At 42.1% G+C, this 26,533-nt stretch overlaps 1 protein-coding gene across 11 annotated transcripts in view; it reads left to right on the top strand.

The window, feature by feature from the left end:
- Positions 1 to 26,533, top strand: part of Ryr2 (ryanodine receptor 2) — a 562,694-nt gene that overhangs the window by 345,024 nt on the left and 191,137 nt on the right. For all 11 annotated transcript variants that reach the window (XM_029468301.1, XM_029468299.1, XM_029468302.1 and 8 more), the window contains exons 27-35: positions 1,293 to 1,440; positions 9,602 to 9,810; positions 11,205 to 11,379; positions 18,630 to 18,838; positions 19,987 to 20,339; positions 21,869 to 21,983; positions 23,735 to 23,895; positions 25,616 to 25,778; positions 26,118 to 26,204. In XM_029468301.1, coding sequence (XP_029324161.1) covers positions 1,293 to 1,440; positions 9,602 to 9,810; positions 11,205 to 11,379; positions 18,630 to 18,838; positions 19,987 to 20,339; positions 21,869 to 21,983; positions 23,735 to 23,895; positions 25,616 to 25,778; positions 26,118 to 26,204 — 1,620 coding nt within the window. The remainder of the gene's footprint in view (positions 1 to 1,292; positions 1,441 to 9,601; positions 9,811 to 11,204; positions 11,380 to 18,629; positions 18,839 to 19,986; positions 20,340 to 21,868; positions 21,984 to 23,734; positions 23,896 to 25,615; positions 25,779 to 26,117; positions 26,205 to 26,533) is intronic.

Here is a 26,533-nt window from a genome sequence, read left to right as displayed (position 1 = left end):
CTGACTTCATTGTGTAATGCAAAAGGCAAGAGCATGGCCTGGCTACTGACAAATTCCACAACCATTTTTTATTAGACACTGCCACCAAGCTTAGAGTTTGGTAGTTACCCTGTGTAACTCACAGCATTTCCACCAAGGAAGAAAGAGTCTTGTTCCCTCTTCACACATAGTTGGCACAGGACCATAAGGGGAAGAGTTTGCTCAATGCTGTCCAGCCAGCAGATCACAGAACAAGACCAGGCACTTTCTTCTTAGGATGTCTTTTGATGGCTCATGGTGGAACACCTATACTAGAAGTTTTTCGGGGGAAAATGGATAATTGCTCAAAGACTTAGAATGTGTTTCCATATAAGGACTAAAAGATTGTTTAAATATTTTAAATATATTTGGAAGGCCTTTATCATTTGGAAGAATGGTATGTGTGTGTTTGTGGTGTGTGTGGGTGTGTATGTGTGTTGAACCTTTCCTACTGGCCCCACATGTTTGCAGCCTATTGTCAGAATGATGAACTGAGCTTTCATTTTCTTTTGGTGACATTATCTGGGTCAGAAGTAGGCTGCGGACTCTTGGAGAGAGTTGGCTGGTAGTTTCCCCCCTTGTTTATTCTCTCACCGTTGGTCTAAGACACACGTGTGCACAGGAACCAGAGGAACTCCATCAACAGGTAGACTCTTGCTAATGGCAGTCCACAGACTCTGACTTCATGTGGCTCCCAGGGTTCTAGATTGGGAAACTGAGATGGGAAGACTCAGCACCAGGTCAGAAGTGAGAGGAACAGGCCACAGTGTTTGAAGCTGAGTTGTGGGGAAGGCCCCTGAGGTGTTGCTTTGAGAGAGAGTAGCTTTGGAATGTCGCTGTTCCCACAAACAGCCCATGAGACTTGTTTTCAGATAGCAGTGAATGGTCAGACCTTCACTATAAACCGTGGGAGGAAGGGGAAAAAGAAGAGACAAAACAGAATTCCTTGTACCTGTCCAGCCCTTTAGCTTATTTTGTTTTTCCTTCCTGTTTGAGACAAGGGCTCACTGTGCAGTGCAGTCAAGGATAACATTGAACTTGAAATCCTCATGTTTCAATTTCCCAAGTCCTGAAATTATAGGCATATGCCTCCAAACTTAGATGGCTTTTCCGTACTGTGTGTGTATGTGTGTATGTGTGTGTGTGTGTGTGTGTGTGTGTGTGTGTGTGTGTGTGTAGGCAGCAGAGTGCTTGCCTCACTTGTCCCAAGCCATATCTTTCATCCCCAGCACTGCTGCATGGCTCAAATGACCAAAAACCTTCTCCCTATACAGGATGTAAAGAATAGAAGAAACCCTCGTCTCGTCCCCTACACTCTTCTGGATGACAGAACCAAGAAGTCCAACAAAGACAGTCTCCGAGAGGCAGTGCGCACACTGCTGGGCTACGGCTACCACCTGGACGCTCCTGATCAGGACCATGGTACTGGCTTTGCTCTCTCACCCTTGGTTGCAGACTCATGTAGTAGGCTTTCAAAGCTAAAGGACCACACGGAAAGGAGGGCAAGAATGCCTGTTCTATTCTAGGTATCTACTCAAGGCTGATGGTCTAGGTGGTTTTTCCTCCTGAAGAATTAGCTGTCTCTCAGTGGGTAGCTCAGGGCTGTGCATCATCTCTGCAGGGCTCACCTTCCCATGTAGTCAATTGTTACTTCTCTGCTTGGCGTTTCTTTATTTTATGTGTAATCCATCAGTTTACAGTTTAATTTTGATCAAATGACAGTTAAAGATCAATTGTGAGAGAGTGACCTTTTAACAGTGGCTCACCCATTTATGAACATGGTATACTGCATTCTTTCTTGTTAGTTTCTCTCAGTTCTCTCAGTGATTTTTTTTAAAATAAAGCCTATATATATATATATATATATATATATATATGTATATTATTTCTTACAGTGGTTGAATGCTATTGTAGGTGAAACTAGTTTTGCTTTGACTTTATTTAGTAGGGTGTTTTGTAATGTGAGATACAGTTGATATTTGTATGTTGATTTTATAGTCTCTGATTTGGAGAGGTGTGCGAGTGAGTGTGTGTGTGTGTGCTGTTTATTTTTATAAATTTCATAGAGTTTTCTCTATATAAACAAAACAAAGTCTGATTGTTTTCCTTTTACAATAATTGTATTTTACTTTTTGAATTCTGAGCGTGTGAGGCATTCATAACAATGTGTAATAGAAGGGGAGAGAGACAGCCCGGCTTAGTCTCAGTCCAAGGAAATCATTGTAACACTCCATTGTTAGACTTGGTATTAACAATAGATAAGATTTTGTTAGGGTCTGTTTTCCTCCCATGCTAGAACCAAAACTCAGGACATTGTTTATTCTAGACAAAATTCTTTATCCTTGAACTATTTTCCTGGATTAATATATTTTTTTTCATTTTTTTCTTTCCTTTTTTTTTTACATTGATTGACTTTGCTGCTTGACAATTTCATTAATGTATATGTTTTTGCATTACTCTTGCCATCTTATCTCCCTCCCCTTGTCATTACCAATGCTTGCATCTCTCAGTTCCTGTCCTAGATATATGACGTTTACATTGTAAACCGTTTAATTTACCTTGGGCTGTCTTTGTGACTATTGGGTTGGAACTCTCCGTTGGAGTCTAGTGGGGCCATCAGGAGTTACACAACTATACACAGTGATCCCCCTTTCTTTGAAGCTACTAATAGTAAATAGTTCAACAGAGAGTGATAGTGCCCCTGGGCCCTTTCTCCTCTGTCCATCCCTGACTATTGGCTGGCATATTCTTACACAGACCCAGCGCTGAAAAGAAATGGTGGGTAAGGGCTCTCTAAAGTTCAGGGACACTGTGGAAGATAGGGGAGGCTGTGGAGTGCATCTTCTGGGCAGGAAACAACCATTGGAGTTAGGGACTCTCAGTAGCTAAGGAAATCTTCTTTTTAAGAATATGTATCATCCATCACACTGAGCAGAGTTGGTTGTGAGAGTTTGCCGTGAATAGTTATGAAATGTTAAATATATATGTTTTTGTCCCTTGCCAAGAAGAGTATTTATTTTCTTTTTTATTCTCTTGACATCTTGTAAAGTATTGATATTTCAACACTAAATCAAGTTTTTTTTTTTTTTGTTTCTTGGACAGTTCTAGTTAGTCCTGATAGATTATGTTATTTTCCGGTGTACAGCCAAAGCTGTTTGCCAGGAACTTGTACAGAATCTTCATATCCATCTTCTTAAGGAATGTTGGTGTGGGAATCTGTTGTGATTTCCTTGTGTTTTAATGGACTATAAAGCTCGTCTGTAGCAGAGCATAGGGCTACTCCTCCATTGTCTGCCTGCCCTCTGGAGGAATCGTGTCTTTTGTTTCTGCTTTCCCCTTTCTCAGGGCCTTTAACCGTTGTTTTGTGTGTGTGTGTTTGTGTTTTGGTTTGTTTTGGTTTGGTTTTGACTCTCCCTGAGCTGGGAGGGGGGTTGTTCTTTTGGAGAGGAGTGTTATTATGTCTGCCGATAAATCCTTTGCACTATTGAACGAGCTGTGTTTACTGGCATGAGGTTGTCCATGTGCCTCCAGATTGCTGTTTTAATGGTGATAGGATTTACTGCTAACATCACCTCACCCCTTCAATTTGATGGTGTCGGTTCTTGTTTTTGCTGGCACTGGAGATCCACATGTCTCTGTGCCCTTGTTTTAATGGCTATCAGCTCCTCAAATTGGTGGTTGCTCAATTCTTGCTTTTACTGGCATTGGAGATTGAACCTAGGGCCTGCAGCATGCTACTGCGGATATACTGTATATAGTAGTATACTTTGTTGTCTTTGCATACCCTAGAACTTTTGTGAGACGCTTTTTTATATTATTGTATTAATAATATATTAAATAATATATTGTGGCAACTCTCTAGTTATCATGTACATTGTAACTGTTTTCTTAAGGTCTTTTCAGAGATGATGTTGTAGAGTGTGTTTGTCACGTTGTAGAGTGGCCTCTTAGCTTGGGATTGACTGAGTCTTCCTTAAGTATCTCTCTAGGGAGAGGCTGCAGCTTCCTGTTGGGACTGGCTTCTAACATCCTCCCAAGGAGTTGGTAATTTCACCTCAGCTTCTGTTTGGTGCTTGCTCATAGTCTCAAGGTCTTTCATAGATAAGGCCAGATGGAAATTCTGCTCAGGTCTTTCTTGAATTATATGCACAGCCAGGAACATAGGCCCAACTCTGTAGATTTCTAGGAAAATGAGAGGTCCCCCCCCCACCCATACAACCTGCCTTGGCTAGCTCCTGCCCTGTGTCTCTGTCATTGTTTACTCAGCTGGTGCTTGTTACAAAGTTACTGCTACCTTGAGCAGCTGCTAGGTGAAGAAGGAATTGCCCCTGTTGGCTTTAACAGCTGTCTCCGTGGAGAAGAGTGTTTGCATTGAGCTAACGCTTAAAGCAGGTTCAATACAGACACATTTGCAAGTGAGATATAGGACCTGGAGGTAAAATCTTGACAGTTATCCTGAATTGGCCTTTGGAGGCATTTCAGCCCTGGTCTGCCTGCCCTGGAAAATCGTGGGTAGCTGGTTTGTTTCTGTGCCTGAGGGGCTGTTGCTTTTCCGTGTATCTTGGAGCTGGAGAAAGGGCCCTGTGAATGGACATGGTAAAAATATCACTGAGTTTATGCTGTGGGGACTGTCACCTTAGGTTACTGATATGTTTTATAAAACCAAGGATATGTTTTGTAGAGTGTGGGAGGGGTTGTCTCAGCGGGCCCATGCTGAGGCATCCCCCCACCCCCCACTCAGGTACCAGCCAAATGACGGGTGTAGTATAGAACAGAGTTTATTTGGGGGATATGGGAAGGGAAGTGAAGAAGGGAGTAGAGGCAGAGAAAGAGAGGGTACAGAGAAGGACAAAGAGAAAAAGATGAGGGAGAGGCCAGCCGGGAACACATGGGGGGCGGGGAGGGAGAAAGGGGAGGGGGTCAGAGAGAGAAAAGGGACAGAGAAAGCTGAGAGGCCAACCAGTCCTGTTTATAGCAAGCCAGGCCTACCTGGCTGTTGCTAGGTAACTGTTGGGCGGAGCCTAGAAGGAAGGCTAACAGTTACTTTTCTGGACTTTGGAGGGAATGAATGCTGCTAAGGTGCTTTTGATCGGTGGAACAGAGGATTCTGAGCTTTCTTTACTCAGGGGATGGCATCAGCAGCAAAGGTTAGAGCGAAGAATGCGAATAGGCGGGAAGATTCTAGAGAAACATTCATGGTCTCATGAAATGTAGGGACCGCTTTAATACAGGCGCCAACCTGTGCGTATGTCCGTGCTTGCGTGAGTGCATGCATGCCTGCGAGCATGTTTCTATCAAGCTCAGTAGAGCAGTGAACGGGTTTAGAGTTGGGGTTAACGGAGCAGGAAGGGAGCTAGATCATAGGCAGGAAAATGTAGAGCACTGTATAGTTCAGGAAGGAAAAAAAGAACTGGGACCACTGAGATATGCTCGACTTGAGCGCAGTACCTGGGTCCTACATGGGGGAAATGGTAGAAGGAGAGAACAGACTGCCACAGGTTCTTCTGTGATCTCCGTTGTGTGTATGTCTTGCAAATTCATATATTCCTATATGGAACTGAAAAGAGGAGAGATGAGTTGTCTTACAAGAATTTAGTGATTGAGCCATTAGCAGTTGGTTGAAAGCTAGGAGAAAGATTGCTCAGTCAGTGTTGTATTTGCCACACAATTGTGATAAACTGAGTGTGACTGTTATGAAATATAATGCAGTGAGGCCCGTGCTAAGGTGTGCCCCTGAGAAATTACACCATGCAACAGATCTGGAATAAGGGGGTTTATTTGGGGGAATAGAGATGAGTGAGGACGTGGAGAATGGGTAGAGGCAGACACGTAGACATGGAGATAGGTAGACCAATGGGAATGGAGCCCTGAGGGCAGAGAAGAGGATGGGGCACAGAGGACAGAAATGTGGAGAGACCAAGAACACACAGAAACAGAGAGAGCTGGAGTGGCCAGACAGTCCTTTTATAAGCAGCCCACACTGATGCACTGGTCAGGCGGCAGGTGATAAGCTAAGCCATTGCTGGATTCCAATGGGATCCTCTGTAAGCTAACAATGACCCCAAGAGCCCACACAAAATAGGCAAGAACTGAGGGCTGGTTCTCTAACCACAGTGCCTAGAGTTGGAGACAGGTCCATCCCAGAAGCTTGCTGGTCAGCTAGTCTAACAGCCAGAGAGCTTCAGGTTCACTGTGACATCCTGGGTCAGAGAAATATTATATTATAAAAGGAGACACCCGACAGGGACATCTGAGCTCTACATGCGTGAGCACATTCTTGAATCCCCCACCATGTACATATCTACACGTGAATACATACAAACACACAGAGAAACAGTTGACCACTTACTGCCTTTCTGAAGTCACATAAGCGGTGATCAATGAGGCAAAGTTTGTGTTCTGTTGCAATAGGAGGTTCGATTATGTTCCTCATGTATGGCTACATCCTTGAACCTAATAATATGTCTCCCTCATAGTAGATTACACACAGCACATTACAAAATGTAGGTACAAAGGATTAACTCACCCATGTGAGGTATCGTTTATGGCAGACATTGTTTTCTGAGTTAGAATCTGAACCAATTAAAATATCAGCAGTTATTGAGCACAGTGAGACATTTTCATCCAGAGAGTGTGTATGGCATAATTGCACACAGAAAGGCATATGGTTCTGTCCTTGGGCCAAATGTAGGGCACAGGTCAGGAGACAGCAGTCACTCATGAAGGGAAGATAAGGCAAAAGTTGGAATATATTGAAACCCTAGCTAAGATTTGTGGAGATATTTGAGCAGAGGGTACCAGCCCCAGAAGTTGTCCTGCAGGAGCTTGCTATGCCATCCCAGTTTACTGTAGAAATGTAACTATGGCAACAGAGAGAGGAGGACAGATTGGTGGGGGAGGATGCTGGGAGGGGGAGGGACTACTTGGGAAGCCTTTGGGAAAAGGCTGTGATTTTTTCTAAAGTAGAGATTAAAAGGTGTGAAAGATTTTATGGTGAAACACCACATCAGTCTAGTGATTGCTTAGATTCGATTAAAAGCATCAATTTGTGGCCAGAAAGGCAGCTTCTGGGTAAAACACCTGCTTCGGAAAGCCTGAAGACCAGAGTTCAGTCTCTGGAAGCCCTGTTAATATAGGTGAGAATTAGACTTCCCAGAGCTGCCTTCTGACTTCCATATGCGCACCATGGCGCACGTTACCCCCACGTTAACAATCAATAATTTTTTTTAAAGAAACATTTGTTTGTAACTTACTCTTCTGCTGTGGCTTACATTTGATTAAGTTAAACGAAGAAAAGGTTGCAAAAATCAAGCCTAACTTTGTGCAATTGGTTATAGCTCTTGATTTATTCCCCACTTTTCAGGAGAAGGCTCACATATTCCAAATGAAACATGCATCAGTATTTGAGTTAGGAGTATTGTTCTCAATGATGTATTAAAACATCTGAAGTGGAATGTGTTCTTATTCATTACAAGATTTTTATCGAGATCTGAATCACTCTACTAAATGTAATGCCTGGAAGTTGAAAGGGCGGCTGGTTTGGTACCAGTTATTTTTAAAGCATGATATAAATACACCTGGCACATTCTAGATAATGTATAAAACTTTTAGAGAGCAATGGTGCCTTCCTTGCTGCTGGGTGTAATTTGTCATTTTCAAACATAGTTAGGTCTCACTGCCCTCTAGTGGTTGGTGGCCTCTAAGCCTGTGGTCTGGTGAGAAAATTGGACTTTAGAACATAACCCAAGACTTTACCCTCAATCTTGCCCATCAGTCACCAGCTACCCACTCTCTCCTGCTCTGTGGGTCCAGGGAACACAGCCTCTGATCAGATCTATTGCCCAACTTTCTTGATTTGAGTCGCAATAGCCTTGATTATGTCCAGGAGAAAGGTACCTGCTAAAAGGTTCATTATTTTTAATGTCAAGTATTCTATTTATTATTTGAATATAAACATCATTTGTCACACTCACACAAGTTAGAGCTGCATACTAAGTGTCTATGAATCAAGCACAATGTGGGCTTTTCTACTTGGAAAGGAGTTCTGTGTCTTTGATAGGGATGTGACTCTTTGGCCTTCCTTGGTGCTTGAAGCTGGGGGGAATCTGTTTCTCAAGGGAGCTCAGCAGGCGCTTGAGCTCATGTGTTGCAGGCTCCAACACACACCAAATACAGTTTAGATTGCTTGTTTTCTTTAATTCCAGTTGATCCAGATTTTCATTTTATCTGAAGTTTGTTTGTTTGTTTTTAAATCAAGAAGCAGAATGCCAAATGGTTGTTTGTTTAAACCACAGCTATTAACCTTAAATCAGAGAAATACAGAGAGTGAATTTTGAGCCCCTTAGACATTTGCAGGAAGATCTTCAAACTGGTTAACTGGGGAATAAAAATTCATCTCCCTCAAATGCCTGCTTGATGGTTCCAGTGTGTTGTGGCAGACCTTTGCTACTTTGTGTTCTTCTTTCTCCCTCCCCTACCCCAGTTTCCCCTCCTAACACCAGATAGGAGAGAAGCAAGGGTAGAGTGGAGAAAGTCATTAGGAAAATCCCCGAATCTAATTTCTTGCCTTTTGTTTCTTCTTTGACTATAACTGTTAACAAAACACAGTCAACTTCCCTAAACTACCAATAAAAATAACTACCCCCAAGAGCCTTAGCATTTCTATACTCTCTGAAAAGTTCTCAGAATTCCAAATGTCACACAATCGCAGAAACTATCTGCAGCTGGCAAAACCATGCCTCATAGATGTCTACTTTTTTGAAGTGTAAGGTTCACAGCCTGTGCCCCAACAAGATCCTTTAGCACCTGTCCTTCATAAGCCAATGAAACAAACCAAATTAATGGTGAAAAGCAGAAGAGAGAGACTGATTGAATGTGACCACACTGAGAGGAGAGACAAATAGATCTCAACCATCTTCAGTATCTGAATTTCAATAGAAGGCAAGTGACTTGCATAATGAGGCAGCCACAGGAAGGTTCTTCCCCACCCCCAGCCCCCAGCATCTTCACAGGCCAGTCCCTCCAAAGGGATACCAGGAGAAGTTGTAAATCTTGTTCCCAGACAGAAGTTCTTTCTCTGACTGCCCCGGAACTTTTTCATCTCCTGGGAGGAGATTGGGGAACCTTCATTTCTAGTGATTCACTGTTTGACTAGTGTGGTGCCAACAGGAGGTGCACAAGGCAGGGGTTATATGCTTTTTTTTTTTTTTTTTTTAGAACAATGTATTTTTTTTCTCACCTAAGACTTCAAATTCATGTGGTCTGGTAGTCTTCCATTTCTAAACCATCCAGGACTGGATGGCTTTCTTTCTCTGAAAGGTAGTTAGTTTCATTCTGAAAGTGGTAGCAGGAGGACTGACCTGTGTGGTCAGTCACCGAGCTCTTCCCCACTTTTCCCAGGAAGTCCAATCTGGCTTTCTACTGTACTCATAGCTCTATCTGACAAACCAGAAGGTAGATGATGAAGCAGGAGGTGTGGAGTGGGGTAGTCAGCCTTCCAGTGGGTTTTACGACTGAGTTAGGTCAAGCCCTGCTTTTTCTCTTAACTTCCCACCCAATGATCTCCAGTCTCTCGAACCCACAGCCTCGAGAGCCGAGGTGTGCAGTGGTACTGGGGAGAGGTTCCGAATCTTCAGGGCAGAGAAGACCTATGCGGTGAAGGCTGGGCGCTGGTACTTTGAATTTGAGGCTGTCACTGCTGGAGACATGCGGGTGGGCTGGAGCAGGCCAGGCTGCCAACCGGATCTAGAACTGGGTTCTGATGACCGTGCCTTTGCTTTTGATGGCTTTAAGGTGAGTAGCTTGCTGAGTCCTGGCCTATCCCTGCTTGTATGTGCAGATGCCAAAACCCTTTCTGGTCTCACAGCAGACCTTGGACATGTCTCTTTAGTCATCTCAGGATTCTTTATTGCCCTACAGGACCAGTGAAATTTACCAAAAGGTTGTCAAAGAATGAGGTCTTCCTTGTCTATCAGAAATGGTAAAGAAGCCAGTGCTGTGGTGCATACGTTAATCCCAGCATTGAGGGGGGAAGATGAGGCAGGAGGATCACAAGCTCAGGTCCAACCTGGGCTTTGTGTAGAGAGACCATATCTAATCAAACAAACAAACAAACAAACAAAGGGACTGGGCTTTGGTTTCACTCTTGCTGGTGACCAGACATAGTGAACCAGAGCAAGAAATAACCTTCAGAAATGGAAGTGACATTCCCACTTCACCCAGAGACTACAGATAAGGAAAGATGGTTCAACTCTGGGGACACAAGTAGGGTAAGGAGACAACAGAGGTGGGGGGGGGGATTCTGAGTTGTAATGCCTTTGATGCATTATTAGTTTAAAAAATTTAAAAGCAATATGTTATACTGAGACAATTATCAGTATTTTACACAAAGGCAGTAGCACATTATGTACAATCACAATGAAGGTGGCACTTCCAAATTAATTCAAAGGATTCATGTGACAAAGTAACTCATATGAGTAATTTTTTACCTTTAAATGAGTAACACAAACTCACATTTGAAACGTTGTATCTAAGTGTGTTTTTAAGTGGGCTGGTATCCATGTTTGGTTTGGGGCTTGTTCATTTTCACAGATACCTTCGGAGTATTTTTAGGTGTGATTTGAAGATTTGCTGATTTTAGAAAGGAACTGAGAAGTTTCCAGAATTTCATTTTGTTTAAGTAACATCAAGAAGGGGGATTTCATTTTGAGAGAGGCACACATGAGAAGGGATTTTTCTTCCTTTCTTCCTTTCTTCCTTCCTCCTCTCCTCTCCCCTCCTTTCCTCTCCCCTCCTCTCCTCTCCCCCTTCTTCCCCCTCTGTCTCTCTCTCTCTCTCTCTCTCTCTTTCTTTCTTTCTTTCTTTCTTTCTTTCTTTCTTTCTTTCTTTCTTTCTTTCTTTCTTTCTAGTGGTTGGCACCCAGCTTGATTCTCAGCTCTTAACTATACATGCAGGAGAAAAGAAGAACAGCCCATAGCTATAGTACATACAGTTAGATCAACTTTCAAATGGATGAAATAGCATCTGGTTTATTCACAGTCCCTCCCCTGTGTACACAGTAGGGATTTAGACTCCCCTGACATCCCTTTATCACCAGCCTGGCACTAGACTGGTAGTTCCAACTGAGATTATCCTACTGCTGCTGGTCTGTCTGACTCTGTAAAAAGGGACTCTTTCACCTCTCACAGGCTCAGCGGTGGCACCAGGGCAATGAACACTACGGGCGCTCATGGCAAGCTGGTGATGTCGTGGGCTGCATGGTTGATATGAATGAACACACCATGATGTTCACTCTGAACGGCGAGATCCTGCTGGATGATTCGGGCTCTGAGCTGGCATTCAAGGACTTTGATGTTGGTGATGGTAAGAGCCATGGTGTTCTGTCATTTGGGTTTGCAGACAATGCATGGTCAGGCCCAATAGTACTTTTAGGGTGAGTGGGCATATAAGTTGCCTCTGTAAATGTCTGGGCACTATGGTGACATGTGGCTGATCTGATCAAACACCCTTGAGATTATTGCAGCAGAAATGACACCTACCCTACTTACGTAGAGTTTTGATGAGGTGGGGGTATCTGTGTGTACAGCAGAATGAATGGTGGCCACTACAATGGTGTCCCACAACATTAACCCCTCATTCAGAACATTCCTGGTCCATCAGTGGATTAGAGCATTTTCTTATCTACTAACTTTATAAGAAAGGAGGGAGAATCTGACATGGCTCAGGAAGTCCCTCTGTCAGAATCTGGAGTGACAAAGATGACTAAAGCCAGGTCTCATTTTCTTGTAGATTGCTGTTTGCCAGAGAGGTTGATACTTTTAAATTCTATTCTGTGGGTAAATTCTACCATAAAGACATCAGGGTAGAGGTTTTGCAAAACACTAAATTAAAAACAAACAAACAAACAAACAAACACCCCAGAACTAGCCCATGAGCCGACTATATCACTTTCGGGATATTCTCAGAGAATCCTTTGTCTTACCACAGCGATGCTTGCTCATGCATGTTCTCTGCTGCTGCTCTGTTCACAATAACCAGGAAATGGAATCAGCCTAGATGTCCATCAGCTGATGGATGGAGAGTGGAAATATGGTATATACACACAATGGGATTAGATACAGATGTGAGAAAAAAAAAAGGATTCTGAAAAAAAAAAGAGGATAGAACTGAAAATCTACCCCGACTCAGAAAGACAAATAAGTTCTTTTTCATTTTTGGGTTTTTAATATTTCTATATGTGCATATGCATGAACATGGGTCTAGTTATATATACGTCTTGAAACTAGAAAAGGAACCATGAGAGGGGAGAAAGGAGGTCTTGAGGGTCATAGAACACACAAGGCACAGGAAAGGGAGCAATGGGGCTGGAAGGACATGGGGTGGGGGAGGAGGGAGCGTGAAAAAGGAGGAAAGACAAAAACAAGTGCCAGAGTGAAACCTATTGCAGTATCAGTTCTAATTAGCACACAAATTATGTGACATCCTCTTAATTGTCAGGTCCCAGAAAATAATGTAATGCATTGGTTGTTATCTCACAAGAAAAAAAATGGAATTAATCTTAAGTAACATAACAGGGAGGCAGTCACACCATCAGCCAAAAGGTAGCATTAGCTTTCCTCTTCTTCTGGCTTCCCAGATTCAAATTTATAAGAAATAAAATTTGTCCCGTATTGTTGCGGCTCTATGTGGCTTCCTGTCTATATTTCAGGAAGGGTCCTTAGGAGATGCTCACGATCTGATGTAGCTTCTTCGGTTGTAGCCCCAGCTCTGCTTTCATGGCTGTGCTTTCTCTCAAATCCCAGAAGCTGCTAGCTTCTGAGCTGTGCTGGTATGCTCAGCACACAACCTCTGCTTTGGGACCAGAGGCTCACACCAGAGAAAGCAGAATCTCATCAAAGCCATCTGTTCTATACCACAGGAGGCAACTTCCCCATAAGATGAATAAACTGTGCCCACAGACTTACAAACAGGGTGGGCATGTCTCAGACTGGTATAATCAGCTGAACTCATTTGCATTAATTATGCTAAGACCCGATGCCAGAAAAACTTTCTTTAGTAACATATCACGGGGCTGCTAGTGGTAGAATGTCACTTAAGGTAACTAGCTAGAAGATCACAAATGTGGAGGGCAGGGAGGTGGGACTAGTGTTTTACAGTTGTTGGGTATGTACAAAGCTTGGTGGAGATCTGCTTCATTGTGTTGGGATATTATTCCCTTGAGACAGTGTTTCTCACTGAGCTGGGAGCTACCTGGCAGTCAGCAAGCCTCTTGTCTTTGTCTCTTCCTGCAGTTGTGGAGTTATCAGTGGATGCGTGTGGTCAGGCCTACTTCCTATGTGTATGCAGGGGATTTGAACTAAATTCCTCCTGTGGGTGCAGTTAGCACCCTTAGACTGAGTGAGCTCCCAAGCTTGTACCCCATGGCTACTTTCTTGTTTACTTATTTTATATTTTATGTATGTGTGTTCATTGATAAGGGCCTTCAGTTAAAGGCTCTTTTGAATTTGTTCACATCTATAGCCCCAGTGTGTAGATCAAGAACATACCCTGGGTGTTGACTAAATATTTGCTGGGACAAATTCAGTAGTGTTTGAAGTAAGAAAGTAACCAGAAGCAAGGAGCAGTAAACTGAGGGTTTTGGACCAAGTCCCTGTCTACCATCTGCTTTTATAAATAAAGTTTTATTCTACTACATTATAGCTATGTTCAGTTATGTGCCTTCTGTCTATGGAACTTTTACATTAAAATGTATTTATATATATATTCCATTTATTAATATGAATTCCATGAAAATGACTCACTTGTTGCTTTCTATAATTGATATGATTAAAATTAAATTAAAATGGACTAGAGATTTGGCTCGCCAATTAAGAGTACTTACTGCCCTCAAGGAAGACCCGAGTTCAGTTCCCACCATGCACATTAGGAAACTGACTACCACCTGTGTCTCCAGTTCTCAGGGATCTGATATCCTCTTCTGCTCTCAGTGGACACTTGGACACATGTGATGCACATAAATTTATATAAGAATATACATAATATTAAAAATATTTTTATAAAATTATATGAAAGACAAGAGAAATTTGATGTTTAGTATATTTATCTCCTTCATAAAGAATTGAAAAGATGTTATAAAAATAAATCTCTTTTCAGCTTATTATAAATGCTATTCAAAGGCATAAACATTTCAAATGGAATTTAATTATCTTACCAACTCCTTGAGAGATGCTAACTCTGAAACTCTTTAAGAAATGGTATAATCACTCTTGTTCACTCTTCCCCTAAAAGGATTCAATTTTTGACACTGCTGTATTAGTCTTATTGTTCTTTCCTGTTTTGTTTGATTTGTGTCTATAGTGTCTCTGTATATATATATATATATATGTGTGTGTGTGTGTGTGTGTGTGTGTGTGTGTGTATGTTCATGTATATCTGGAAGCCAAAGAAAGACATTGGCTATCTTTCACTGTTGCTCTCAGCCATATGGTTTTCACTGAACCCAGAACTCACTGACTTCTGTAATTGGCTGGCTAGTTAGCTCTCGCATCTCTCTTCTCCTTGACCTCCAGAGCTTGGCTTAACAGACATGTACAACCACACCTGGCTTTCTTATGTAGGTGGACATCATTTAAATTCAGGTCCTTATGCCTGGGAAGCAGTTGCTATACTGAACTGAACCATTTTCCTACTTCCCAACTATTCCTTTATTGACTAATAAGATGAATTTTAATGGCTGCCCACATTTCATCTTGTGTATATACCAAAGATAATCATTCTTTTCCTATAGGTAAATTGATTTCTACTTACTTTTCTATCTATAATTGAGTCCAGTGTACTTCTATGAAAAGCTGTAGACATATTTTACTTTAGAACCATAATCCATGTTTATTGTTGCGCTGTTCACTATAGCAAAGAGAGGGAACCAACCTAGCTGTCCATCGACAGATGGATTACGAAAACCTAGTACATGTTCAAAATGGAATGCTACTCAGTGCAAAAGAAATATGATTTTTTTTTCCAGAAAGGAAACAACTACATTTTTACCCTCAGTTGCAGATCCTGGCCTATAACATATGTGTAAGTATAGCAGAATGTGTAGAAAGAACAGGAAGAGGAAACTCTTAGTGAGGAAGAAGGACAGAATGTAGATAATGGACACCTGAGTCATTAAAGATAATTAAAGTTAAGTATTTCTCTAGGTTTAACCCTGTCAAGGACTTTTCATCCTTTTGTGGTTGATAAAACATAAAGTATATTAATAGTGAAAGTGTGAGATCCAGTCTGAAGCTTCTCAGCTTCAACAGAACTGTTCCTAATGTGGAGAAGATCATTGAGATGGGTAGACATTGGATCTGGCTCATCTTGCTCTTCAATGTCTTTTATTTCCAAGTTATTTTCAATAAATCTTTAACTATTGAAAAAATTTCTATCATGTATGTGTTAAAGAAAAAGGGATTGAATCTCAGGGAATGTACGCAGTATGCAGAGGGTTCAGTAGTAGAACTAAGGGTGGAATGGAATGAGGACTTAGGTCCAAGTCTCCTGAGTGTCTCTTGTCAAACCCTCCACAGGACTATTGTCCGAATGCCCTGCTCTTAGACACGAACTGTTCTGCAACAGTTACTGAATCCTCCCTTTCTATCCTCCCTCTGCTCCAAATACCACAGTCTTGGAAAAATAGCACAGGATTTGCTTAACCTTTTCCCTTATCTTCTGGCCCCTTGGTAGATGGTGAGCAGCTTGGAGCTCGTATCTCTGTGTTATTCTTAGTTTTTCGCACATGGCAGTTGATACTTGTCAAATAAGGACACATGCGGTTGGAGGTTTCTCAATTACTATGAGGAGGATGGTCCACATAAGTCTCACAACTGCTCAGGGGGATAAGCAGGGTTTCTGGTGCAGGGTCTCTTTACTGGACCCAGCACTGAGGGTTAGGCTTAAAGAATGTGGCATACAAGCAAGTGTCTCTGTAGTACTTCAACACATTCCCTCTGGAAAGGATGTTATCAGGCACTCTTTTATTAAGTGAAGTGAAGTGGTGAGAACTATCCCTTGTCTCCATAGAGAGTGCATATTTATTGGGAGAAATTTGTTGAAGGACACAAGAAAAGGGAGATGCAAAAGCGCTCAGAGTCTTTCTACTCTGAAGCTTATCCAAGCAGAGTTCGTGTTTTATGAAATACTTGCATGTGACTATTTTCCTATGTACAGATGATTCTTTGAAGAATAAATGTTCAAAATCAAATGTTTATTCCATCCAAGAGCATATATATTATTAAAGCAATGTAGTTATGAATAGAGATTTAGTTTCTTGTTCAATATATAACTCTTTGTATGTATTACTAGTTATCTTAATCTTTTAAACAAAACGACTTTACATGTACAACAAAAGTCATCAGAGAAGCACAATTAACACCCATAGGTCTACCATGGAGGTATTTGCAAGTCTCTAGTATCTCCTAAGCTGGTAATGCTGCCGTAAACACTGTGATCAAAAATAAACAGATGTTCCTTGTCCAAGGAGATGACTCTATCTTATTGTCTCTTCAGCGGTGTCAGCTAGTGGGTTACACTTTCTAATCAGCACAAATGACTTTCAAGTGTCTCCTATCCATTCTATTTATCCCATCCATCCCTTTGACTTTCCGGGGACCCTTATTTACGGTGACTTTCCTGACTGCTGGAGCATGGGCTGTCAGGCCCAGCTGCAGCTGAGTCAAACTTAATCGCAAGCTGGTCATTAACCCTTCTTGGTGCTCAGTTGGATATGTCCATCCCCCATCCTTGGTGGTAGCACCACTGCACAGCCATCCCTTTGCATTCATACTGATGGAAACAAACTGGAAGAAAAACATTGGATGTTATTACTTTAAACTATTGTGTTATATTCTCTTTATATGTTTGTTGATATCTGTGTGCATAAGCCAACAGTGTGCTAGTGTTTCCAGAGGCAAGAAGAGGGAGTTGGGTCCCTGGAGCTTGAGATATAGTCAGTTGTGAGCAGCCCCACGTGACTGCTATGAACTGAATTCAGGTCCTCTGGTAGAGCAGTTCCTGCTCTTAGCCACTGAATCATCTCTCTAGCACCAGGGGAATTACTGACATGACTTTTTCTGTCTTCTGGCATGAGGAATGGGTTATCTAATATGGGGAATCACGGATGTGGCTTTTATTGTCTTTTGATATGGAAGCATTGTCTAATTTGAAACTGCCAGTACAAGAAAGGAAGTGTGAATCGTAACTGAACACCATTTTCATGTGGGATCTACTCAGACCCTCTAAGCTGTTCTCTGCATCCTCATGGACTTTGCTCATGTGGCTGACTACCCATTATGTAACCATTATATGAACATGAATGAGAAGCTGAATGGTGAAAATGGAGAGTGGAAAGGGTACTTTCCTCTGGGAAAGTGACAGCCCACATCTGTTGCCAAAAAATTAATTATACTATGTAACAACCTCCACAGTTGATTCCAAAGATCTCAAGGAATTAGCAGAATTATGACAATTTTGTCTCTTGTCTAATAATGGGAAGATCAACTAAATCTGCCTTTTGCTAGATTAGCTGATCGAGTATTTTATTAGTTTTTGTCCCATTGTCTATATGCTTTAGTGATATATATATATATATATATATATATATATATATGTATATATGTGTTCATATAACTTGGGCATATTATATCTGTATATGTGCATATATGGTGATATATAATATGTAATATACACTCATATATATATATATATATATATATATATATATATATATATGCATGTTCTCTCACATAGACACACACATATACATTTCCTCCTGCCTAGTCTTAACTCATTCCGGGAGGAAGAAAAATATCTCTTCAAAGATGAGAGGAGCTATGAACAGTTTAAAAGTTTTGTTTATTTTCATTTTATGTGAATAGGTGTTTTGTCTGCATGTACGTGGATCTACAAGATGTACCTGGTGCTCAGGGAGTCCAGATTCAGGTGCTGCATCCTCTGAAACTGGAATTACCCATGTTTGTTATCTTCCCTGAGGGTGCTAAGAATGATACCCAGGTCCTCTATAAGAGCAGTGTATCTAGGCTCTAGGCCATCTCTCCAGCCCTAGAAAACTTTTAAATGTTTCTTTCCAGCCATTTTCTCCTTGAGAATACATATGAAGAATCTAATAGCATTGACCGTGTTTGGTGTTTTGACATATCGGGCCCTTTGACTAGCTGAAGAACAAAGCAAAGGGAACCACATTGCCTTTGGTCCTTGGTCCTTGGTCCTTGGTCCTTCCTTTCGTTTGTGAAAGAGAGATATATTCCTGATGATTGTGGAGGTAGTGGACAGGAGGGGTCCTTGTAAGAATGGACAATCCAAGATTCCTGGGGGACCAAGTGTAGTTTTATAGATCAAGTGGAGGAATGGACTTTCACAAGGTCTGAGGATAGCAAATTACAATGTCACAACCTCTACTGTCATAATTTTGGTGTTTCTTCATTACACTCTGTGTGCTTTCTAGGTTGATGGTTTTCTCAAAACCAGGACTCATGAAGCAATCCGCTCGTTATGCTGTGCTAAGAGAATCCCACTTTCACTACTGAAGATCTGGTTTTCTGTTTCTGTTCCAGGATTCATCCCTGTGTGTAGCCTCGGGGTGGCACAAGTAGGCAGGATGAACTTTGGAAAGGACGTCAGTACTTTGAAATATTTTACCATCTGTGGCTTACAAGAAGGCTATGAGCCATTTGCTGTTAATACAAATAGGGACATCACCATGTGGCTGAGCAAGCGGCTTCCTCAGTTCCTCCAGGTCCCATCAAACCATGAACACATTGAGGTTTGCCTTTCCTTTCATAATCAAGCCTTTTCTCAAAACCAGAAGGACGTTATCTTATGAATGAGACCGTCTATGTAAATAGCAATTTTTACGTTGTGAAATGCTAACTGGTATGTGTTCCATAGTAATGGGCTCTAAGCAAAGGATTAACTACTCCTCAGGCACTTTATCCAGCAGCTGGGTTATATGCAAAGACAGTGTTGGGATAGATCTGAATGTGTACAGCTGTGACATGAACGGTTCAGTCTGTCTTTAGACTTAGGGCAGTACTTGATCATTATAGTTATCCTTAGGTAGCTACAGGGAATTGGTTGTATGTTTCACTTGGATACTACCATCTGTAGATGCCTAAGTCCCTCACACAAATGAAAATATTCCCACAGAATCTACACAAATCATCCTATGCAATGCCAGATGTCTCTAAATCACTTATACAATGTAATGTAAATGCTAAATAAATACTTGTATTATATTGATAAGGACAAGAAAGTGGCCAAATTCAGCACAAATATTTCCTCGAATATTTTGCATAGGTGTTCAGGTAAATCACAGACATGGAACCTGTGGGTAGATAAGTCTGACTGGGTAGCCATAGCATGGTGCTCTAGCTTTGTAATCTCCTACATCTGCTTAGCATGGATCATCTTCAGTGTCTGTCTACAGGAAATGCATTGGTTATTGTTAAGGCCAGGAGATGGACAATGCTGATTAGAATGGGAACTATCGTTTCTTAGTTCTGTTTCTTGTTGCCATGATAAAATTACAAAACAACTTAGGGAAGGAAGGGTTTATTTTAGCTCACAGCTCTAGGTTTCAGAGCCTAGCTTTCCGTTCATCACAGAAGGAAAGTTCCAGCAGTGGAACCTTGAGGAAGTTGGCTTCATCACATCCATAGTTAGGAAGAAAAGGCAGTGATTGCATGCATGTGTCTGCTTACTTCACTTTCTCTACCCTTAGATAAGCCAAGATTCCTAGTCTAAGGAATAGCGCCACTCACAGTGGGCAGGTCTTCCCACCTCAATTGATGCAGCAAACATCACTCACAGACATACCCTCAGTCCAATAGAGTCTAGATAATTGCTTTTCCTAGGTGATTCCACGTTGTGTCAAGTTGACAGTCAAAACTAACTGGCTTCTTCCTCTGTTAGGTGACCAGAATAGATGGCACCATAGACAGTTCTCCATGTCTGAAGGTCACTCAGAAGTCCTTTGGTTCTCAGAACAGCAACACTGACATCATGTTTTACCGCCTGAGTATGCCCATTGAATGTGCCGAGGTCTTCTCAAAGTCGGTGGCGGGAGGGCTGCCTGGTGCCGGCTTCTACGGGCCCAAGAATGATTTGGAGGACTTTGATGTGGACTCTGACTTTGAGGTTCTGATGAAGACAGCTCATGGTCATCTTGTGCCTGACCGCATCGACAAGGACAAAGAGACCCCCAAGCCAGAGTTCAATAACCACAAAGATTATGCTCAGGAAAAGCCCTCACGACTAAAGCAAAGGTGATTAGCAGAGATATAGTGTGATGGCTTGTCTGGACTGGGGTTCTGTGTGTGTGTGTGTGTGTGTATGTGTGTGTATGTGTACACTTGAGGGAGATACACTTACATTTAAAAGAGAGAAGGTGTGTGTCTTAGTCAGGGTTTCTATTCCTGCACAAACATCATGACCAAGAAGCAAGTTGGGGAGGAAAGGGTTTATTTGGCTTACACTTCCATGCTGCTGTTCATCACCAAAGGAAGTCAGGACTGGAACTCAGACAGGTCAGGGAGCAGGAGCTGATACAGAGGCCATGGAGGGATGTTCTTTACTGGCTTGCCTCCCCTGGCTTGCTCAGCCTACTCTCTTATAGAACCCAAGACTACCAGCCCAGAGATGGTCCCACCCACAAGGGGCCTTTCCCCCTTGATCACTAATTGAGAAAATGCCTTACAGTTGGATCTCATGGAGGCATTTCCTCAACTGAAGCTCCTTTAACTCCAGCTGTGTCAAGTTGACACAAAAATAGCCAGTACAGTGTGTGTGCATTTTTGTGTTTGTGTGTGAGTGTGTGTGCACTTGTTTGTGTGCGTGTGTTTGTGTGTGCGTATACTTGTGTGTATATGTTTGTTTTGGCTAAAGTTGGTTACCTGGTTATTACTCTTCTCACTCTGCATTATTTTTGGATGCAAGGTCCCTCAGGGAACCTGGAGCTTACCAATTCTGCTAGACTTGCTGTCCAGTGAGCTCCAGGAATCTCCCTGTCTCTGGCTCTCCAGTTTTATGATTATAGGCAGATACTTCTGTACCTGGCTGTTTAAATGGATGCTGATGACCCAACTCAGGTCCTCATACTTGTGTGGAAAACAGTTTCCCTATTAAGCCCTCTCAATAGAATCTTAAAACTCTGTATGCCAGGCTGGTCTGGAACTCATGCCTGTTTTAGCCTTTCATGTGCTGGTCATTTCAGGTATGAACCACACCGGTGAATGCTCAACTACAGTATGCTTTTAAGTTACATGGCTATCACATGGCCCACGCTGTAGTAGACAACAAAGTTTTTTAATCTTCTTCATTCATTCATTCATTCATTCACAAAAGATTGTACAGAGGAACATAACACAATTTGTGTTTTTCTAACTTGTGAGCTCAAACGCCGTCTGTTCAGAGTTATTTATGTTTATCTTCTTGGTTGAGACTTAAAGAGTGTTCACTCTAAGTATTATCTTCCATGGCCAGACAGGAACTTACTATAGCATTCCTTCCTGCATTGATCATCTTTCTCAAGTGCAGTATTTTTGCTACTCTGGTCACGCAATCTTTTGTCAGAGGGGGCCATCCTAGGAATTAAATGGTGTTGAGTGAGTCCCCTCAACATATACCTGCTAGATGTCAGAGTGCTTCCTTCTCCATCTTGTAACAACCAGAGACATCTCCCAGTAGTCAGGTGTCCTCCAGGAACAAAGCTGTTCTGTTGAAGACTGTTTGGCTAATGGTGTCTTACATGAAATGGGTAGATCATGTCACTGATTGCTCCTCTCACATGTTGCAGATTCTTACTTAGAAGGACCAAGCCAGATTACAGCACAAGCCACTCTGCAAGACTCACTGAAGATGTCCTTGCCGATGACCGGGATGACTACGAGTACCTGATGCAGACGTCCACAGTATGTGTCTCGAGCACTTCGTGCACTTCCCACCTCAAATACTATACATTGATATATTGTTATGGGCAGTGGTCTTTCTGCTTTTCTTTTTGGTAGGCAGGGTCTCATGTAGCCCAAGCTGGCTTTGAACTCGCTTTGTAGCTGAAGATGACTGAATTCGTGATCCTCCTGCCTCCACTTCCTAGGTGCTAGGATTATAGGCATATGCCATCACAGTCAGGTTAGATGGTGCTAGGGACGGAATGCAGGGTTTCCTGAGAGATGGGCAAACACTCCACCAACTTCCCCAAGTCCGTGTTTTGTTTGGTGAGACACCATCTCACTATGTAGTCCAAACTGACTGACCTTGAACTAACGACCCTTCTCCCCCAGCCTCTGTAGTAAGGCATTATAGCCATTTGCTATATACTCAGCTGAATAGCATTTCAAAAATAAGTATCATTTTAGTATTATATTTAGTATTTTACTTTAGGCATATTTTAATGATGCATATTTTGAAGCAAAACTTTGAATTGTGATATCTGTTAAGAAAGAGAGCTATTTTAAGTAATTGTCCTTTATGGACAATTACTGTAACTAAGACTTTGATGTGCTGTTTCCTGTTGAAATTTAACAATTCCACTGAACTTTTCAAAGTCCATATAGTTTAGTTCATCTTAACAAGCTGACTGAGAGCAGGTCATTTATTGTGCTTTATAAGGGGTTCAACTTTTGTTCTCTGCCATTTAAATTTTTCAGAAGCATGTATCTAGAATGGCACGTTGGAAAAATTTAGTTGTGTCTGTTATAGAGTACTTCTGTGTTTAAAAATTATTTGTTTTTATTTTATGTGTATAAATATTTGCTTGTATGTATATGTGTGCATGATATGTATGCAAAAATAGGGGATACACACCAGAAAAGGGCATTCAATCCCTTGGAACTGAATTTTAGGCAGTTGTAATCTCCCATGAGAGTGCTATGAACTGAACCTAAGTCCTCTACAAAAGCAGCCAATACTCTAAACTACTGAACTGTCTTTCTAGTCCCCGAGTGCTTCTATGTTTGAGTGTGATATTCATGTATTAGAGCCAAACCAGTAACTTTGAAGTGTTACATATGAGACAAAGGAGAAACTGCACATAGGCAAAGAGGCCTGCAACGGAGGTGAAACTCTAACGTGCTTGCAGACATTTGAAAAATTGAAAATTTACATCTATCTCTATCATCTATCTATCTCTATTTTTCTCTATCTATCTATCTATCTATCTATCTATCTATCATATCTATTTATCTATATCTATTTTTCTATTTATAATCTACATACATGTACATATGTGTTCCCATATAAATGTGCATACACATACCTAGGAATGTACAAGTATGCCATTATTGTTATAGATAATCTTAATATCTTATTTGTGTGTGAGTGAGTGTGTGTGTGTGAGAGAGACAGAGACAGAGAATGCTGTGTGTAGGGGGTTGTCTATGAATGTCAGAAGAGGGCATTAAATCACTTGAAGTTGCAGTGATAGACAGCTGTAAGCCATCCAATATGGGTTCTTGGTCCTCTGGAAGAGCAGAAAATGCTCATGACCACTTAATCTTAATCCCCTTTGAATACTAACCCCCTTTGCCTATACCATTCTCATGCAGCCAAGCCACTTTAAATAAAGAAGTATACTCTTAGAGAATGCAGAGGCTCAGATGCCACGCACACTTTGTTTTGTCTTGCTTCACCCTGCCCACTCTTGGTTCCTCTGTCTCCACAGTACTATTACTCGGTGAGGATCTTTCCTGGACAAGAACCAGCTAATGTCTGGGTGGGCTGGATTACATCTGACTTCCACCAGTACGACACCGGCTTTGATTTGGACAGAGTGCGCACAGTGACGGTCACCCTCGGAGATGAAAAAGGAAAAGTGCATGAGAGGTTGGTTCTTACGGAATACTACGCAGAGTGAGGTTCTGAAAAAGAAAGCATCACTAGGTCTAGGTACTCCTGTGTCTTCAATTTTGTGGTCAGAATATTTTCATTTTTAGGATGCTGTAATTAAGCCATTGATGTCAATGACCTCTTTTCTTATCCATACAAACCAGCAAGGAATCTAAATATATTAAGAGCAAAAATAAAGCCCTATAATAAGAATACAGCCTCCTTTGGGGTAAGATCATATGTTCTCCAGCTGGTACAACTAAGGACGTAGGTTGCCAGTACATGGCCTTTGTACTACGGAGGAGAAGTGGGTGAGTCGAGGTGGAGCGCCTGTGCTCTGATGAACCCTGGGGCCTGACTGTGCAGTGGGGAGGAGAGTTCAAAGGCAGATCGGGCTGGAGCTTAGGGTGAGGCCAGGAGCGCACCTTTGACCTCCGACTGAGGAACAGTGGGTTCTTTCCTCAGCTTTGCCCTTGACTCGCTGTGTGGCCTTGGGTAAGTCAGTTACACTTGCTGTGCCATCCTTTCTCATTTGTAAAACGCCGAACTCAAACCAAACCTTCCAAAAAGTGAAGAAGGCCATCTTCCTTGCAGAATAAGACAAGAGAAGATCCTCCCATTCGCTTCTGCCCTGTGCGCCCATGCGGTCCTCTCTGATCTGCCGTGACAGGTCTCAGAGAGAGGCTTCCATAGTGTTGCTTTTCCTCTTCAGCTGAGCCATCCTTCTTTGGTGACCTGGGAAATGCGCTGTCCCTCCCTTGTCACCACCGCAGACAGATGAGGGCTTTTGCAAAAGCCTTAAAGAGTATTTGATATCAGCATGGGACCCCAAATGGCATGTGTTTAATTTTCAAAGATGGCAATGACATAAGGAAAACCCCATTTGTATAGAACGCTGTGATTACAGGTTATTAGAGCTAGAAACAGAGGATGAGGGAGAATCACTGAGGACAGGGTGCCTAGCACTAAGAAATGCAACCTGCATTTGGACAATCCGAAAAGGACTCTATTCCAGCCTTTTTGTTTTTGCCCCCTCCCCCTCCTGCCTGCCTCTGGTCTTTCCTTGCTAGTCATGTGATGTGTTGGCTGTAGTGCAAACACAGAGAATGGAATAGAGCTTTCCAGTGAAGGCTCTGGTGAAGGTAGAGTCAGCTGGAGTTTGCCGTCAGCATCATCTACTTAACTGTTCTTTGTGGCAGCATCAGAAAGTGTCCATGAAGGCGTCATATCATTTCAGTCAGATGTATGACTGCAGTAGTAGCTCATACAGAATTTGATTTTGATAGTCTTTAGAATGAATTTCCTCCCAAGTCTCAGAACAAGTGTGTGGGGTGAGAAATTCAAATTTGGATGATTATTCTATCGTTAACTTTTTTGAACCTCAGCAAAAAAGGGTCCAGTTTGGTTTGAGATTTTTTTGCTTTGTTTTGCAGAGGAAGTACAGATCAGTTCTTATTTGGTGCCAAGCTCATTGGCCTGTCTCCATTAGGTGTAAAATTCAGACACTCGACAGACCTGATGCAGACTGTCCCCTGCAGTCAATGAAGTACTGCTCAGAATCACAGACTCGGCCCCATTTTGCATCTCTCCCATTACAGCATGAGCTTGTTGCTTGCACAGCATAAATTAGGCTTAGTTTGCAAGATACACTCGCTTTCTGTCCTAGCTGTGTCCATACAAGGGTACAAATGTGGATCGTTCTTTCTCTTTAATTCAGCATCAAACGCAGCAACTGCTATATGGTGTGTGCAGGAGAGAGCATGAGCCCCGGGCAAGGACGAAACAACAGCAACGGGTTGGAGATTGGCTGTGTGGTGGATGCTGCCAGTGGGCTGCTCACATTCATAGCCAATGGCAAGGAGCTAAGCACTTACTATCAGGTATGCAGTCACAGATGGCTTTAGGCCTTTGCTCCTGCTAAAGGGAAATGTTTTCTATGGTGAAAAACTCAGAAATTAAGAGGGACGGAAAAGAGAAATGAGCTTACGACATGTGCAATTCTCTGTTGCATATCTGCAGAACTGTAAACCTTTCAGGGTTAACAGTATTTCCCTGTGAAGTTGTTATGAGCCCAGGGGTTATTGACAGGATATTCGCCAGGGACAGTTGAAAGGGACAGTTTCAAGTCTCCTCTGTTACCTCTTGGTTGTCATAGAGGAAATGCTTTTTTCCTCATCTTCTCTCTTTGCTAACAGTGACACTCTCACTTGTCATTTAAGGTGGAGCCAAGCACAAAGCTATTTCCTGCCGTTTTCGCGCAAGCTACAAGTCCCAATGTTTTCCAGTTTGAGTTGGGCAGAATAAAGGTAAGAAAGACTGAGTTTTAGATTTCGATCGTTGATAGAATAAAACACTCTGACCAAGAGAAGCGTGGAGAGGAAAGGTTTCCTTTCAGTGTTTACTTCCAGGGAAGAGTCCATCACTGAGCAGTCAGGGCAGGAGCCATTGAGGAATGCCGGTTTATTGGCTCGCTCTTTGGCTTGTTCAGAAAGCTTTCTTATACAGGCTGGGGGCATAGTGCTGATTACTCCCACACTATGCTAGGCACTTCTACGCCAGAGGAGCCCATTGTGAAGACAATTCTTGATTACTCATTCATATAACACACACACACATACACACACATACACACACA

The sequence above is a fragment of the Mus caroli genome, chromosome 13 (genome assembly GCF_900094665.2).
Source record: "Mus caroli chromosome 13, CAROLI_EIJ_v1.1, whole genome shotgun sequence".
NCBI classification, from domain to species: domain Eukaryota; kingdom Metazoa; phylum Chordata; class Mammalia; order Rodentia; family Muridae; genus Mus; species Mus caroli.
Note: the sequence above shows the minus strand (reverse complement) of the source record. Positions and strands in the feature narration are given on the sequence as shown.